Consider the following 17188-nt stretch of genomic DNA (forward strand, 5'->3'; position numbering starts at 1 on the left):
CTGTGATATATATGACGATATGAAGAAAAGAGAAACTCAAACCAGATAAATGCGGTGTGTTTTTACGCGCTTATAAGGCCTCAATGATGTCAGAAAACGGTACGATGTGTGATTACTTTGATATTCCGATAACGACATGAAGTGCGGTAAACAAACAAAACTTAAAGAGTGAATATCAGCTGCAACTCTGTTTTTATCTTTAAACAATACTTGTGTTCGCAACATGTTTCTCCTGAATCCATAAAATAATATAATTTTTTTAATCACTTAATTGGCACCAAATAATGTGAACGTAGCTGACAGCTAACTTTGGCTTAATGTGACTGCATCAACATGCCGTTATACCTGGGCCTCCATCAAACAGGTACGATGCACAAAGACTCAGACACTATGGCTTCCAAAGATATACTAATGTATTCACTATACACCTTAAAGAACACAGTGTATATGTTGAGGAGCCGTAGAGTCTTTGTGCATCATATCTAGTGATTTTTCACAACTAAGCACCAAGTGATGTGCATGTGTTTGCTGACGTTTTCCCTCCATTAAACAGATAAAATGTGCACAAACTGAGTGAGAAATAAAATTAAATATTACTTTTTTACTGCGATAAATTCAGATTTTTGCAATGTGTTTGTTGCAAATGCTCGTATAACGATGCCACTGCGGTTTGTGCAGCCCTGAAAAAAATGCATCCTGTGATACTGAAACAAGTGCCTTCGCTTTTCATCTCACAAGACACAATATGTTAATTAATAAGAGTTGGAACTACCGATTAAAATCAGCTCTTACTAAAGTTGGGAAAGATTTTGTTTTCCTCACTTCTCAAGAACTTTCCACACCTATTTAAGTACAAAAAAAAATAACTCCGCTCCGTTCATTCTCTCTTCAGGGCTGGAAGTTTATATACCTGAATCGATCCTGAGGTGTTTCAGGGTTTGAAATGTTTGTTGTCTAAGACGGAGCTTCACAGTTTCTCATTTTCAGCCTGACACCACCTTCATTAGTCGGACACTCTTTTACATCTTTGGGGAAATGTTAGATGCCTGTAGATCATGTTTTTTGTACATTTTTGTAACTGATTGAGAGTTTAATACACACCTGTATACTGTGAAATACATTCATTGCCTGTTATTTACTTCTTTTTGAGTGAAATGGGATTGAAATGTACAAAATCCAACGTGTTTAAAATATTTCCATGGGGCCAAGATTTCTCCATAAACTGAATGTGTGCAGTGGACATGTAGTTTGTTTTCTTTGATTTTTTTATTTTTTTTTCCTCCTTCTTATATCTCACATGACCCCCAAAACAACCTGATCAATCATTCACAAATTGACAACATCTTTCTTCTTGTCTGTAATGACAGAAAAATATCAAAGTGGTTCCCATCAACGTGTTTCCGGTTTCTTTTGTTGAGCTGCATTTTTTGTTTTGTTCCGTTTTTTGCTGAAGTTTTGCTTTGAGAAAATTTTTTATCTCAGAATCTGACAAACAAATGATATTATTTAGTTTCAGCAGACGAAGAAAAGCACAGTGAGCAGGTTTATTGCTTTGCTTTAAAACGACAAACTGAATTCAGCAGCGCTACATTAAAAAAACACTTTCACCTGAAACATCATAAAACTATGTCATAGAAAAAAGTCGTCAAAGAAGAAAAACAAAGGACAAGACTAAAAACAAACTGTAGATGCATGACATACATGACTGTATCTGACTGATGGTATGGTGTTATAGGAAGTCAGTTGGGCAGCATATTAACTTAACAGTGACGTAAATCTAGACTGCGGTGGGTTTGTTAGTGTAAAACTGTAAGCTTCATCTGAAAAATAAAACATATTTCTTTGGCTTCACCGGCTGAGATTTGAATCTCTGATCATCTTCATTGACATTGAAAGAGGTGTTGAACACTGACTTCTTGTTGAGGACTTCACCGTAGATGCACTGAGTGTTTTTTTTTCATCAGTGTCGTGTCTTTATTAGTAGTCGCACACCTGCACGAAGTCATGAAACCACGGAGCTCCTCGTCTGATGTGGAAGTTGTTCACACACAGCGGCACGTCTTGCCTGAAACAAGAACAGTTACAAATTTGTAACTTTAACAAAAGATAAGAAACATTTAATTGATCCCCCATTCTGGGAAAATGTGGTTGTTACAACAGCTCAAAAACAGAGGAACAGAATCAGCAAAACATTTTTTGTTCAGTAATTTTAATTACTGTAAAAATAATGTTGTATTTGGGGCGCGGGTGGTGCAGTGGTTAGTGCGCGCGCCCCAAGTATGGAGGCTGTAGTCCTCCGAGTGGGCGGCACAGGTTCAAATCCAACCTGTGGCTCCTTTCCCACTCTCTCTCTCTCTCCCTGATTTCCGACTCTATCCACTATCCTATCTCTCAATTAAAGGCACAAAAATCCCCCAAAAAAAAATCTTTAAAAAAAAAAAGAAGAATGTTGTATTTAAAAATACAAGAAGATAGATATGGTAGTATTCAAATTAAAAAAAAAAAAAAAAAGGAATAAAATGTCACTTGTGGAAAGACAAGAACACACAGTGTGTAGCATCTTGATTGTAACGAACATTATGGTACAGTCAGAGTCACGTGATGGTGATGCTGTTAAAGAGTCTGACTGCAGTTGGAATGAACGACCCACTGTAGCGCTCTTTCTTGCAGGGTGGACGTCTGAGTCTGCTGCTGAAGGAGCTGCTCAGAGCCCCCCATTGTGTCATGCAGGGGGTGAGGGGGGTTGTTCATGATGGATGTAAGCCTGGCTAACATCCTCCTCTACAGAGTTCAGAGGATTGTTTTTTTTTATTAAAAGTTGTATTTGTTTATTTGTTGCTCTAATTTGAACATACAGTGACATCGGTTCTGTAACATTTAACCATGCACATTCTCAGCTGTGTTGCTCTTAGTGTTTATAGCAAAATGCTTATTTGAAACACCTGTCCATGGAGGCTTTTTTCAGAGCGTGCAATTAAAAAACCTCGGACAAAACACAGTTATTTTTGCCTTTATTGGACAGCTGAAGAGAGACAGGAAACGCTGGGAGGAGAATCAGTTTGACTTCCTCTTATCAACCCATGTGACAGCTTCAAGGTTTGAATACAAGGCCATCTCGTTTTATCGGTTGCCATAAGAAACCATATTTGGATGAGACGGTGGATGAAGGTCGTCAGGCCTATATCTTCATTAAAGGTCACTATATTATCAAATCGTCATGCTCTGGGACATAAATCCTGCTTCACCATCTATTTTACTCTTACAGGGACCATGTTGACATGAAGTCATTAATCATGTAAGAAGTCGGGCCATTCTTTGAATTTTCTTTCAAAACTAGCAACATTGCCCCCTATTGGCCATTTCATAAATGCACTTTAAGGCACTTCTTCGTGGGCTTAACTGTTTTTAAAAACCTGATGTCTACATCCTTGGCTTCTGCACAGTGTGTTCTCTTGGCTTGATGGAAGGATTGATTAGAGATGTTGTTCGAAAAATACAATTTTAAGAGTGCAAGGAGTGCAAAACATTGGAGTTTTGCTTCGTTTTCCCATTCATAAAAATAAATATTGCTGCTGTTACTCAGTCCGCCATGCAGACAAGAACACAAATGACAAACTGTTCTTGATCTGTAGCTTGTGTATTTCATCTCCTTATGAGGCGGCTCAACAGAAACAGGCCTGGAGGCTGTTTGGTTTCCAGAACCCGTAAATGATTCACAGTTTACAGACACATAATATCTCACAGGAGTCTGTGTGGGAAATTAAACAGAGTGCAGTGTGTGTGTGTTCATCGTGTTCAGATAATGCACCTGTTGGAGGGGAACTCAGAGACACACACAGACTTGACGTGGATGTCTCCCTGCCTGTAGAAAGCTCCGGTGTTCTTCAGCTCGATGGTTTGGATCTCACACAGAGGCAGCGGGTGAGTCAACACCGTCCTGTACATCGTCGTATCTGTCCGACTGAAAATAAAACATATACACGAAGCATGTCAGAAAACACAAGATAGACAGACACACTTGTAGATAAACAACATTCATCACAGAGGACAGTTATTACCTCCTGTGTTGAACAGAGCGCTGCGACAGACTGACTGCTACATCTCACAACATCTTTATCAACAATCTAGCACATGAGCTAATAAGGTTTGCAATAATAGTTTTTGCAATCTTGCAATAAAGTGAGCAAACAAACAGATTAAAAAAAAGTGTTATACGCCCTCCTGAACTGAAGTAAACCTCCGCGTGGGCACATTTCCTGCAGCTGCAGGCTGCACCTGCACCTGCGCCTTTACAGTGGAGCACCGTACAGTAAATCTTCTCTTGAAATAGAATCTGTTTGCTCAGCTTTTTTTGGGTTAAACAAAGAGAGAGAAATAATAAATATGAGGTAAGGCTGCTGCATCTCAGTCTGTCAGCAACTATACAGAGGGAGTCAAAAATAATGCTGAAATCCTCAATTTAGCTCCTCTTAAATTTCTAATTGATGGTGATAGTTTTGATTTTGGGATTGGTTTTGGGAGTACAATAACAAAATGTCCTCATATTTGAGGATTAAAGGGACAGGTGTAGCTGGTAAACATTAGGAAAAAGTGATAAAGTTATGGCACACATTTTTTAGCTGGGATTAGTGAAGGATCAAAATAGGTTACCATAGGTAGGTTATTAATAAGTATGTAAGAAATATGTATCAGACATAATGCTTGCACGCTGTGAGTGAAGTAGGTTTTTTTGCAAGTTAGACACACATTAAGATAAATTGACAAAACATTGATAAGAAAGAAAGAGGAAAACCTGCTCTCTGTCGGTGACCTATACATCACATAAAATAAATCAGGATAAGTAAAAATACTTTACAGTAAAAGTGTGTTTTTCATTCATTTCTAAACAAAGTTAAATTCACCAATGTGACCAAACCTTTTAAATCTATACACCATAACAAAGATTGTACGTTGACGTTACTTTTGGTACCTACAGTCTCAGTCTCTGTTCTTTCCTGAGGCTCTCCGTCCTCAGTGTCACCTCGACCTCAGCGCTCTTATCCAGAGGAGAAACCTCCAGCCGCAGCAGGATGTGATGAGCTGCTCAGAGGAACAGAATATTAAAAAATAAAGTATAATTAAGTACTTACTTAAAAAAAAAAAAAAATCTTCTCAGAGGAAGGTAAGGCACAATAAAATGTATGTGCAGTCTGAAGTTTGACTTACTGCATTAATAAGTGACAAAAACGAAACCATGACGCATTCAGAAACCGAAACCAACACCTGGATCACATTAGTAGGCGACAAATTTCGTCAAGCTAGCTAGCAACAATAATTTCCTCTTAGATAATATTTTGCAAGCCAAAACGTTTGTATACAAGCAGCTTAGCAAGCTTGCTATGAACTATGACAAGCGTATGGCTTAAACAATATCTTGCATTGTTAGCTTTGTAACAAACATAGCTGTTAAAATGAATTTACAAACTGTCTTAGCTAGCTAGCAATAATTCTAGATTAGTAAACTACGGTTAGCTAAATAAACATAAATGTAATACCTTAGTTTTCCCCTGACATTAGACAAATTATTTAACTACCCCTGAAGTACTAGAAGAGAGGCTGTGTGCAAAAGTTAATATTAATTTGCAGCTAGCTGGTAACTATTTTGTAACAAAGCTAGTAACTAAACTGTGCTACATTTAGCGTAGTTCATTCTAGTGCAATAAAAGACATCACTTTAGTGTCATTCTTGGCCTGAAAGACTTTGCAAAATGTCCTTTCTTGTGCTTTGAAATTGACTTTTGTGTTGTATACTGGGCACCAATCATTTCTCATGTTAGCTAGAGAAGCTTGATGTAACATGACGTAACACCCTTTGGGTTTTCCTGGTAAACACATTTCAAGTTAATATAAAAATTAGTTCACAGGTTGTTATGGGAAACGTTAACTCATTGGCGAGACAAACTAACTCAGCCTGTAGCTAGATGCACATTTCTCCACACCTAAACTTTAAAATCACACATTTTCTCACGAACATCTTAAGACATCCAGACACTGACCGCAGAAAGGTGTCGAAGAAGACGTGAGGAGGAACAGCCTCTGCTCTTTGGGGATTGGAGATATTGTTATCCCACTGTTTTCTGATAAACCTGAAACACACACAACACAGACACACACAACACACATGTAGATGATTAGGGTCATCCTTTAGTTCTTCTGCACATGCGTCACAAATCAAAGGGCTCTCATGTACATTAACTGTGGAGCTATATCAGTGTGCGTTGGTGTATCGGGGGTTGAAATGATAAGAAGTTTCCAGAAGCTGTTGTGAGATGGGACCAGGCCTGCAGCAATGGATGCCGAATATATCTGCTGGTGAGGCAGAAGCTAAACAGAGAGCAAACACAAGCTGCCTGATTTATATTATTTTATTCTTTCTTCTTAAATTTTAGATTATTGAATGTGTAGTGTTTTAATTTTAAAGGTTTATTTTGGGGCTTTTTATACCTATAGATATAGGTCAGTGGATAGAGGCAGAAATCAGGAGAGAGAGAAAGCAGGGAAAGACAGAGTCACAGGTAAGACTCGAACCTCCGACTTCAGCCTCCGTACATGGGGCACGTGCACTAACCACTAGGCTACTGGTGCCCCGCTTTCTCTTGTTATTTGATGTAATGGAAAAAAAACCAGTAACTCATTACAGATCAAAAATTAAAATGAAAACAGGTAACAGATACGGGAACAAAGGTAAATTGTGGATATTACTTTGGACTCGTCAGCTGAGCTTTCTGAGAGTGTTTTTTTTTTTTAAAGTTAAATGAAACATTCATAGACACAGAAGAGTCCTTTTACATCACCATGACTACAGGGAGACACTAAAGGGGCCCATGAGGGACAAAATAGCATGCAATTAATCGTTAGAAAAAAATGTTTAAAGCATTAGTTTCCGACCTTAATTAATCACGATTATTAATGCTGACAGCCATAGTTTTTTTAAAATGTATTCTTCTGTAGTCCTACTTTATTTTGGTGTAAGTTTTTATAGCTGTAAATAAACGTAGAAAAAGACTCCTAAAGTAAAAGTTACTCAAATTTAATAACTGGTGGAAGAAGTTCATGTCAAAAAAAAAGTGAGTAACATTTTCGCAGCATTACGGGCAGAAAACTGTATTTAAATATAAAGCGTTTTTAAATAGCCTAGTAAGAGATGTATTTGATAAGAAAGGACACACATTAACTGGGAACACGTCTACCTCTCAAACTATTCAGACACACCCTTATCTTTTGTGCAAACATTTTATAAAAGATGCATAACAAAACACATTACTCTTCAGTTCGAGGTGTGTGTTCTCAGGTGTTTCCTTACCTATAGTTGGACATGTGCCCTTGAAGATGTCACAGTCCAAACAGTTTCCCTTTAGGAAGTCCTCATAACTGGAGCAGGGGATCCCAATCAGCGGGCACGAGCCGTTCAGCGCGCTCATATAGACGTGCAGCGCCCTCATGTGGTCACAGATCACATAGCCGTACACTGGGAAGTAGACAAGAACTGACAACACACAGACACTAAAGGGGCCAAAGGTCTGGAGGCTACACTTTTCAAAAATCAAGATATTTAAAATGATTGATGCATCATTTTAATCATCTTTATTTCAGCCAACTTTAAACACACACACACACACACACACACACTCACACACACACACACACACACACACACACACACAGTCTGGAAGCTGCAAATTGTATTTGTGGGTGCTGGACTCACTTGAAGCAAACCTGGAGCGGGCACATCCAGTCTGATCTTTTCCCCCGTTCAGAAAGAAGTCCACATGGCCGACAGGGATGGAGATGCCAAAATCTGAAGCAGAAGAAGAATATTAAATACTGTCATCATTTTATCGCTGATGTAGTGCTTTTAACTCCAAAAAACACCTATTAACCCAGGCAGCTTTGAGACTTATATTTATCCACCGTACATTCGATCACTGAACCCTGTTTAAAAAAATACTTTAGGCCGTCTTTTAACAACCTTGCTGAAGTATTTGCATGAAATTGGTGGGTTAAGCATGGCCGTTAGCCAAACAGAAGCCACAATTTAAGATGATTGCAGGCTGGATTTTCCCAGGATGAGTCAGCTGCTTTCAAAGTGACCTGACAAAACAAGCTTGTATATCATTATGATCTTACTTCAGGGAAAAATGAACCCAGCAAACAGTCAGTTACACAACAGTTTTATTTAAAGTGTGCCAACATGAGCTTTAATGAGCCCAAGGTTTCATCTGACCAACTCGGAGAGTCTATGCTCCCATGTTCCTTTGTTCATGAACTTTTGAAGTCATTGATAAAGCCTGTATGTGCTGTTCTAATTGCAAAAGAATGAAGAAAAGTTGCAGTTTAAATAGCAAATATCTGCCCAGTCTCTGCTGATCTATCAATGTCTAAAGTCAAGTAAATAAAAGGTTTACATGCAAATTTAAGAAGCATGGGCTGTACGTGTGTGTGTGTGTGTGTGGGGGGGGGGGGTTTAACATACCGACCCATTAAAAACAGATGAAACATTTCTCATACAGAAAAACCTTGTTGAGACGGTTATAGACCCGTCTGAAAGGTTCCTATATTTGGGGATATCGCGCTGATTATTGAGCTGTATGAAGCCAAAGGTTCTCTCCCCCATATGACAGGAAATCCACTGAATGTAAATGAGCGAAGGTTCATCCATTGTAACGCTCTTGCTTCAAGTGAAAGTTTGTGTAATTCAGTTTTTTGAAAAGGTGTACATAGTCTTGATATAAAGTCAACAAACTTAGCTGACTTGCGCAACCAATCTGCTCCATCGCTCCTCAACCTTGACAAAATGTCTTTATGCCTCAGTGAAGAAAAATGCATCACTCATCATTTGATATTTTATCATATCGTATCATACATATCATATCGTATTGTATATTCGATACAATACAATATGATATGCATGATATTTTGTTGTAAGTTTTCTCACAGTCAGAGTCTGTGTGGATGGCATCGACAAACAGAGCGTCAGAGGGGTCCAAACGGTCGAAGGTGTCGGCTCCTTTAAACATGGGACCAGCAGGATCCAGACCTGGAAGACAAGGACACGGGAAACTTTGTTAAAATGTACAACAGGTCTTTAGGAATAAACAATGTCAATAGATACGGGTCTTCATCTATTACCATTATATCTGAGTATTATTCATCTCCTGTGCTGTGATAAGAGAAGTGTTGAGAAGCAGTTCTCAATTATGAGAAGAGTCCATCCTCTCCGTCTTTTCCCTGCTCCACTTTTCAGAAAATGTGTGCTCAAACAGGCTGTTTGGAGATTTTCCCTTCATGACATCACAAAGGGCAGTAACCCCTCCCCCAGGTGGGTGACACTCCCACAGCTAGGTGTTAAATAGGGCATGGAGCGAGAAAGCCTGAGTACACTCAAGCCCTTCCAGAGAGGGGGCGTGGTCAGACACAGCTCATTTACATTTAAAGGTACAGACACAGAAACAGTCTGTTCTGAGCAGGGCTGAAATAGAGGGGTTTATAGGCATGATCAAATACAGGATCAGAGTGGATTTAGAACAAGAAACTTCACACACATGTTTTGAGGAGATCTGAGACTTATTTAAGCTAGTTGAAGAGGAGGAGAATATGTGACCTTTAAGGGTAATTTACTTTTATAACGTAATACTAAGTTTCTCTTTCTTGTCACTTCCTCCTAATTGAATTTATCTGGGTTACATGTTTTTAATTAAAAGAAGTTTAACTGAGATGAATAACTTATAGTCATATTGATTTATTTGACGCAGTAATAAGTGTTTCTTGTTTAAGTTAATCTAAGTTTTCCATTTGTTTCGACAAAGTCCGGTCTGCAGCTGCAGGCTCCTCTGAATTATTTCCAAACTTGCACCAGCCTCCCCTCTCAGACAGAAGCGCCCGATATAAACAAGTGAACAGTGCTGCATTGTGTTTCTGGTGACTGAGCGTCTCCACATGGCTCTTATCAAAGTGTTGTTGTCCTTTGAAGAGCTTGGCTTATCTCTCAAGGTCGCTCTGAAGCACACTCAGGCTCCGAGAGACTCCGGATACCTTCACTGTCTGACCTGCTGTTCTGTAGACGAGCCTTTTATTTTACAAATATAAGCGCTCCTTCTTAGTTTGGAGTGTTTCATTTGTAAAGGTAACTCGTCTTTTATCTAAGATGGAGCACATGTGTTGCAGGGCTGAGATCTGCTCAAGAAACCAAAATATTATAGCAACTAAATATGTTTTTATTCACACAACAAAGGAAAAAAGAAAAAGTAGGATTAAGGGTCAGTGTCTCAAAATCAACTTTGACCTGCTTTTCCAGCCTCCAGGAGAGTCTTTTACACTGCTTGTTGCTCCGGATTTACCTGTGATTCTTCCGATTTTCCCTTCAAACAGAGTCCCCACAAATCCAGCGACGTGAGCCCCAAGACTGATCCCGATGAAGTGGAAGGACTCCAGTTTGCAGCCATTTGTCTGTGAGGTGTGAGAGTTTGAAAAACTTTTAAATTTCACCTGAAACTTGCACAAGGTCCTCGACTGAATCTTTGTTTTATTTAAAGGGTAAAATAAGAGTGTGGCGAACTCCTCAAAAGCAACAGATTTTGAAGTATGTTAAATTTGGTTGCACAGATGTTTTGGGGTAATATAGCTTTTCCTCCAAATACAAATAGATTCAAATCTTTTGTACCAAAATCCTCAAAGAGTTCTGAAATAATTAAAGATGTAACATAGATGTCCTCTGAGTGTCTGACCTGCATCTGGTTTATGAGAACAGAGATCTGCACAGCCACCTCCTTGTAGTTTTCCACCACCAGGTTGTAGGCGAATGAGGCGCCGTAGATCCAGTCCACCACCACCACGTTCACATCCTGAGCCCGGAGCAGGGCCACGGCCAGATCCTTCACCCAGGACGGCTTACTGCCCAGAGCCCTGAGGGGGGTTAAAGGGACACAGGACTGAGTCAGGAAGATCGTGATGAAAGAAGTAGTTTAAGGCTGATGGGAGGTTGAAGGAATCAATCATTCTACAGGGATGGAAATGTCCCTCCTCTTCCTCACCTGTACCCGTGGATGATGACCTTTGTGGGGCGGGAGATGTTGAAGTAAGACGGCTGCTCTGTTTCTGTAAGAGACTGCTGAGTGAACGTTTGTGCACAGTCCAGGTTTTTCCTGGTCAGCAGCAGATACTGAACCTGCAGTTTGACACTGCGCTGACGGTACTCCTGCCAGGTGGTGTTGTTCAGGTCAGCACACTCCTCATGTGTCGAATTCTTTTCTAAACCTGAGCGATTAGAGAAACAAAGTCACTGGGCTGGTGTTGGTGTCAAGACATCAAAGTCCAGCATGTTGAATTTAGACAATAAAACATAAAGTAGCCATTGATATTGTGTTCAGTGACCAAGATGATAGCGCGGTAAAGTAGGACGTAAAAGGACATTCTGTTAAATCTTCCTCTTATCAGCTGAACATTTACTTGCACTAATCCTTTTGTGACAGGCTCAGAGGCCCAATGGGTCACAGGGGGACTAAAAAAGTGTCTCTTTTTAGCATGACTGTCTGGTTTCAGTTTGAAAAAGTCAATGTAGCAACACAAAAACAACCACTAAGGGATGCTTAAGTATGACAAAGACACACAAGTGCTTCTAGAGTCTGCTGGGGCCGTTGGAAAAATTCACTGGGGCCCCTCCAACCAGCAGTCATCACTGGTATTTCTGCCAGTCGATGCTTACTCTTTACTTTATCCTTCAAAAACTTTCATTGACAAAATTTGGTTTTCATGCAACGCTTAGCAGAGCTACAACTCTCAGAGCAACTCAGAGCTACAAGTGCTGTCAGATGGGGCCCCCTTAGGGAGGTTTCCAACTGTCACTGTAAAATTTTTCACAGTTTCAGCCACTGCTGTGGTTTAAAGTTTGTCAGCCCTCAGATGACCCCTGCCGGCTTGTTGCCCCAAGCAGTTGCCTTCATTGCCTGCTGACAATCAGCGCCTCTGTTTTTGGCGGTATACTGCCGGGTTTTCAATGTGAAAAAGTCCATGAAGCAACACAAAAAGACCACTAAGGGATGCTAAAGTACGACAAAGAGACACAATGACAGGAGACACATGATGACAGGAAAAATTACTAAGGACTACAAAGAAACACAAACATCTACAGACAAATGCATAAAACCTATGAAGAAACACAAAACAGCCAAAAAGACACTCAAAAAAACTACAAAGACTAAAAAAAGGAAAATCAACCGTGACGACAACAATGCTCCCGCAACTCTTTGTTGGACATGAACAAATCTGTGACGAGGAGCAAATGATCCTAAAATTTGTCCATGCTAACCACTTTGGTGACAGAAACATTTTGATTCAACAATATTTTAATGGAGGAAACAATATCAGGTCAGATATTCTAATTTGTAACTGAGAAATTAACTGTTACAAACACTAACCGAATCAATGAGCGGCTTTAATTGTAACAACTGTACACTTTAAACACAAGGACAATCTCATCCTTTCATAACTGAAAAATGTGCTGCAATAGCATGAAAATGACTAGAAAAAAAAGATAATTAGAGTACTCACCCAGCACCAGTGATGTAATGAAGACGATGAAAAGACAGAGCAGGATGGTATTGTGTTGCTGAGACATTTCTGTAGTAACAGAGAGCTGAGAGGAGTTGCCTGGGAGCTTGTATTCGGTGCTTAACAGGGCTCAGCTGCTCTGTTTAGTCCAGGATTGGTGGATGCAGATCAGCTTTTGGCTTGACCAAAAAATCCAACCTCTGTGTGTGTGTGTGTGTGTGTGTGGTGTTGTGCTGCTGGAACGACAACTCAGCATTCAACAGGCCAACAGCAGAGCAAGAATCCATATAAAAGAGTCCAGGAGGATTTTTCCCACGTTTCTTTTCTTGTAAAGCTCCAATGTATCCACAACAAAACTCACCCTGTTCTTTTACTCAGTCTTTACACTCATCTGTGGGTTTTGTCCCCTCTCTCTCTCTCTCAGAATGGGTTTGTACCGAGCCGACAAGTGGTTGAAGCTCTTTGCCTGGCGGTGAATCCATGACCTCATTGGTGTTCAATGGCTATTTGTTTAAAATGTTGGACTCTGGCCTGGCTGTGGCTGGTTTGTGTGCGCGCGTGGGTGCCTGAATATATGCATGTGAGTGTGTTTGGAGAAATCAATCATGAGCTGATTGATTGTTCCACTATGAACGCTCTGTTATGTAATCAAAGCTAACATCACTTTGTCCAGTCCAATCAGTTTGTTGTTTTCTTACTTTAAAATCTCTGTGGGTCTCTTAGTTTTGCTGTTAGTCATGATCATAGGAGCTAAGTGGGATTGTTTCTCTGGTTTTTAGGTAGTAATAACTCAAAGAATTTAATTCTATCCAAGGATAAAGGGTCAAGTCTAGGATTTGCAGTTGGCGGTCATGTTGTGGTAATCACTCCGAGATTTAGAGATTAATTATATTTAGGAGCTAAGCGTGGGAAAATCAACACATTTGACTGTTATTAGTCATTTCAAACGAAGGGATGGTTGGATGGATGGATGAGTTGATGGATGGATGGATGGATGGGTTGATTTGTGGATGGATGGATGAGTGGATGGATAGTTGGATGGATGGATGGGTGGGTGGATGGATGGATGGATGGGTGGATGGATGGATGGATGGATGGGTGGATGGATGGGTGGATGGATAGTTGGATGGATGGATGGGTGGGTGGATGGATGGATGGATAGATGGATGGATGGATGGATGGATGGATGGGTTGATGGATGGATGGATGGGTGGATGGATAGTTGGATGGATGGATGGATGGATAGATGGATGGATGGATGGATGGATGGGTTGATGGGTGGATGGATGGATGGTTGGGTGGATGGATGGATGGATGGATGGATGGGTGGATGGATAGTTGGATGGATAGTTGGATGGATGGATGGATAGATGGATGGATGGATGGATAGATGGATGGATGGATGGATAGATGGGTTGATGGGTGGATGGATGGGTGGATGGATAGTTGGATGGATGGATGGGTGGGTGGATGGATGGGTTGATGGGTGGATGGATGGATGGTTGGGTGGATGGATGGATGGATGGATGGATGGGTGGATGGATAGTTGGATGGATAGTTGGATGGATGGATGGATAGATGGATGGATGGATGGATAGATGGATGGATGGATGGATGGATGGGTTGATGGGTGGATGGATGGATGGATGGATGGGTGGATGGATAGTTGGATGGATGGATAGATGGATGGATGGATGGATGGATGGGTGGATGGATAGTTGGATGGATAGATGGATGGATGGTTTCTCTGGTTCAATAAAGTTCATGTTGACAATCACAGTAAATAAATGTATTAGCTGAGTAGGAATAAGGATGAACAATGAGTAAGAGCTTTTTCCCACGTACACTTTAATGGTACTAACCTTGAAAGCAGATTATTTACAATGTAACCCTACATGTGAAGTAATCTGTGACTTTGGCGACCCCTGGTGGTGATATCAGAGAAACAAACAAAACGTTTTCAGAACTCCATTTCAGAAGTAAAATGGAAAGAAGTGGAAACAAAAAATCTTTAAGAAATCATGAACAGTAATTTGCACTTTTTAAAAACATAGTTGCTTCATGTTTACTGTGTTAGATATGTTAAACTATAGATGACTGAATGAAAAAGTACAGGTGAAAGACAGTTCAAAGTACACTTCTGCCTTGATTTGTGCAGTTTTTGTCACAATCTTGTTTTTCTTTTGGAGCCACAAGGGACAATGTTTGGATTAGAAAGACAACACACACTGCTATACACACCCCCTAAAGTATACTGGTTATGCACATATTCAAAGAAAAAAAGATTAGTGTGCACATCTAAGCAAATCGATACAGGTGCAGGGCAAAAAAAGGAATAAACTGCAGAAAAAAAGAAAAGGTCCGCACACCATTCAGTTCAGCAGTAAGCAGATTCAAAAACATCTTCCTGCTACACAGACTCTGGTACAGACTCTAAATTAGTCAAGAAATCATGCAGCAGAAGAATCTCTTTATTGCGGGCCTGGAGGAAGAGTATGGAGACCCGGACATAGATCTTGCTGTGGTTTTGCACTACATTCTGGACCAGGCCGAATCAGCCCCGAATCGTTTTAGGGGTCTCATCCAAGTTGAAAACGCTAGCTTGGAAAAGTAAAGAGACAAACACCAAAAATATATAAACATACTTCTTGTCAATTAAAATTAATTTTTACTGCAGTTGTTGTACAGTGTTAATGACTTTTCATTCGTTATTTAGCTCAGATTTTTTTCCCTCTCTTGTGGCAGCTGTGAAGCAAGCCATTCAATGGTGCGTTTGCGAGCGTCCTGCCAGGTGAACCTGGGGGCGTACCCCAGGTCTCTCTGAGCCCTCTGATAGGAGAAGCTGAACGTCGTGTTCAACATGGTGAGGAGCTGCCGGCTCAGCGGCGGGGCGAGACGCACGAAAGGCTGAAGTATCATGCACACGATCTCCATTAGGAAGCAGAACAGGTAGAAGAGGCGGAGCGGCACCATCAGTTTCTCCTGAATGCTGAAGCCCAGAGGTGACATCATGACGTGGTTGAAGTCTGAATAGGAAATGTGAGGCGTGTCGTCTGAAATGAAGTAAAACTTTCCTCCGACTACATCTCTTTTTTGTGGATCTTTGAGGCTGCGGGCTGCCTGGAGGTGAGCCACAGCCACGTTGCCCACATAGACAGGATTCACTAAAGCCTCCGGCAGAGACATGCGATACAGAACGTTGTTGTTTCGTATCCCGTCGCCCATGTGGCCCAGCAGGAAGCGGCAGCCCTCCCCATAGATGTACATCGGTCGAAGGGCGCAGGTAGCAAGTCGGCCTCCGTTTGGGAGCAGCTCGTCGTGGACCTGCAGGGTTCTCTCCTCAGCCTCCTTTTTGGTCTTGCTGTAAGCGAACTTCAGAGCGCATTCATAAACTGTGTCCTCGGTGCCGTTGATGATGGGTTCACCCATTGAGTTTGGCCCCATCACCTCGATGGTGCTGGTGTAGATGACCGACGACACGTTCTCTTGAATGCATGCCTCCAGCAGCAGCTGAGTTCCTGCAAAGCAACAATGCTCATAAGCTCATATGAGCTAAAAGGGAACAGATCTCTTTATACAGTCTCATCTCTGAGGAGGGAAAGCCTTTCCTCTCTTTTTACAAAGCACGATAAAATAACATTTTAATTTTTGATAATTAGGTGTTCAAATGAGTTCAATACATCTCAGTCTTTAAGAGAAATGGTTAGCGTGAAGATGAGTGCAGATGGTTCACTGAGACATAGCGACGGTCATACCTCTGACGTTGACCCCGTATATCTCGCTGTATTCCACCGAGTTAGTCACATCGATGATGGACGCGATGTGGAAAACAATCGAAGCGCCTCGGCAGCTTTTTCTCAGGAAATCACCGTCTCTGATGTCCCCCTCGAAAGCACTCAGCTTTGTGTCGCCTCGACAGTCTCACAGACAACATATCAGGAGTAAATCTCACAGAATAACCGTTTAAAGACTTATTATTCAACAAGAAAAAAATAACAACGTGGGGAGTATTTGATGGAGATTTATTGTTTCTTTGACATGAAAACAAAATTAGTCTCAGACTTGATCTGAGCTTAAATTGCATAAAAGTTGTTAAACTATAAAATACACACATTGTTTCAGAATTTATATTATAATCAGTTGTTTTTACTTAAGTTTAGGTAAAATCACAAACACAAATAATTACCTTTACATCTTACTTACACAACTTTTCTGGTATTCCCTCCTGATTAAGAAAGTGAGATTTAATGTCTCAACGAGGCTTTCCTAACGTGATTAAGTTTAATAAAACTACAACCAATCAAATTACTTTTAATCACAACATGTTCTCAGAAAACTGGTGTTATGGTTTTCGGTAAATGGTATAAAATGTTTTTTCATTTGGAGCACTGGTGGCGCAGTGGTAAGTGCGCGCGCCCCATGTATGGAGTCTAATAGTCCTCCAAGCAGGCGGCCCAGGTTCAAATCCAGCCTGTGGCGCCTTTCCCGCATGTCATTTCCCACTCTCTCTCCCTGATTTCCAACTCTATCAACTGTTCTATCTCTCCATTAAAGGCACAAAAAGCCCCAAAATGAATCTAAAAAAATATGTTTTTTCATTTAG

At 40.7% G+C, this 17188-nt stretch overlaps 2 protein-coding genes across 4 annotated transcripts in view; both read right to left on the minus strand.

Moving 5' to 3' along the window:
- Positions 1-1530: 1530 nt before the first annotated feature.
- Positions 1531-13067, minus strand: pla1a (phospholipase A1 member A). 3 transcript variants are annotated; one of them, XM_061053533.1, is made up of 11 exons: positions 12586-13064; positions 11070-11292; positions 10764-10941; positions 10377-10485; positions 8975-9076; positions 7745-7837; positions 7343-7525; positions 6036-6125; positions 4974-5079; positions 3809-3961; positions 1531-2065 (listed from the first exon to the last, which is right to left on the minus strand). In XM_061053533.1, the coding sequence occupies exons 1-11, from the start codon at positions 12650-12652 to the stop codon at positions 1978-1980; spliced, it is 1392 nt and encodes a 463-aa protein (XP_060909516.1). In that variant the 5' UTR covers positions 12653-13064; the 3' UTR covers positions 1531-1977. The 3 variants fall into 3 exon arrangements, 2 of the variants coding, with proteins under 2 accessions (XP_060909516.1, XP_060909517.1); XM_061053534.1 differs by having other exon boundaries at positions 7343-7507; positions 12586-13062; XR_009675555.1 differs by lacking the exon at positions 1531-2065 and adding an exon at positions 4059-4810 and having other exon boundaries at positions 3826-3961; positions 12586-13067.
- Positions 13068-14409: 1342 nt separating this feature from the next.
- hsd3b1 (hydroxy-delta-5-steroid dehydrogenase, 3 beta- and steroid delta-isomerase 1) overlaps positions 14410-17188 on the minus strand; it is a 3619-nt gene continuing 840 nt past the window's right edge. Inside the window, exons 2-3 of the mRNA XM_061053537.1 lie at positions 16341-16505; positions 14410-16103 (exon numbers count right to left, since the gene is read on the minus strand). Of these exons, the coding sequence (XP_060909520.1) occupies positions 15298-16103; positions 16341-16505 (971 nt within the window). The 3' untranslated portion in view covers positions 14410-15297. The remainder of the gene's footprint in view (positions 16104-16340; positions 16506-17188) is intronic.

This window comes from Labrus mixtus, chromosome 13 (genome assembly GCF_963584025.1).
Source record: "Labrus mixtus chromosome 13, fLabMix1.1, whole genome shotgun sequence".
Lineage (NCBI taxonomy): Eukaryota > Metazoa > Chordata > Actinopteri > Labriformes > Labridae > Labrus > Labrus mixtus.

Bases quoted from the DNA above. Each gene is read 5' to 3' on its own strand.
- pla1a (XM_061053533.1), bottom strand. From the start codon at position 12,652: ATGTCTCAGCAACACAATACCATCCTGCTCTGTCTTTTCATCGTCTTC. The intron at 10,942-11,069 runs GTGAGGAAGAGG...AACCCCCCTCAG, and splicing joins GTCATCATCCACGGGTACAG to GGCTCTGGGCAGTAAGCCGT. The intron at 5,080-6,035 runs GTCAGTGTCTGG...TCCTCTGAGCAG, and splicing joins TTCTTCGACACCTTTCTGCG to CTCATCACATCCTGCTGCGG.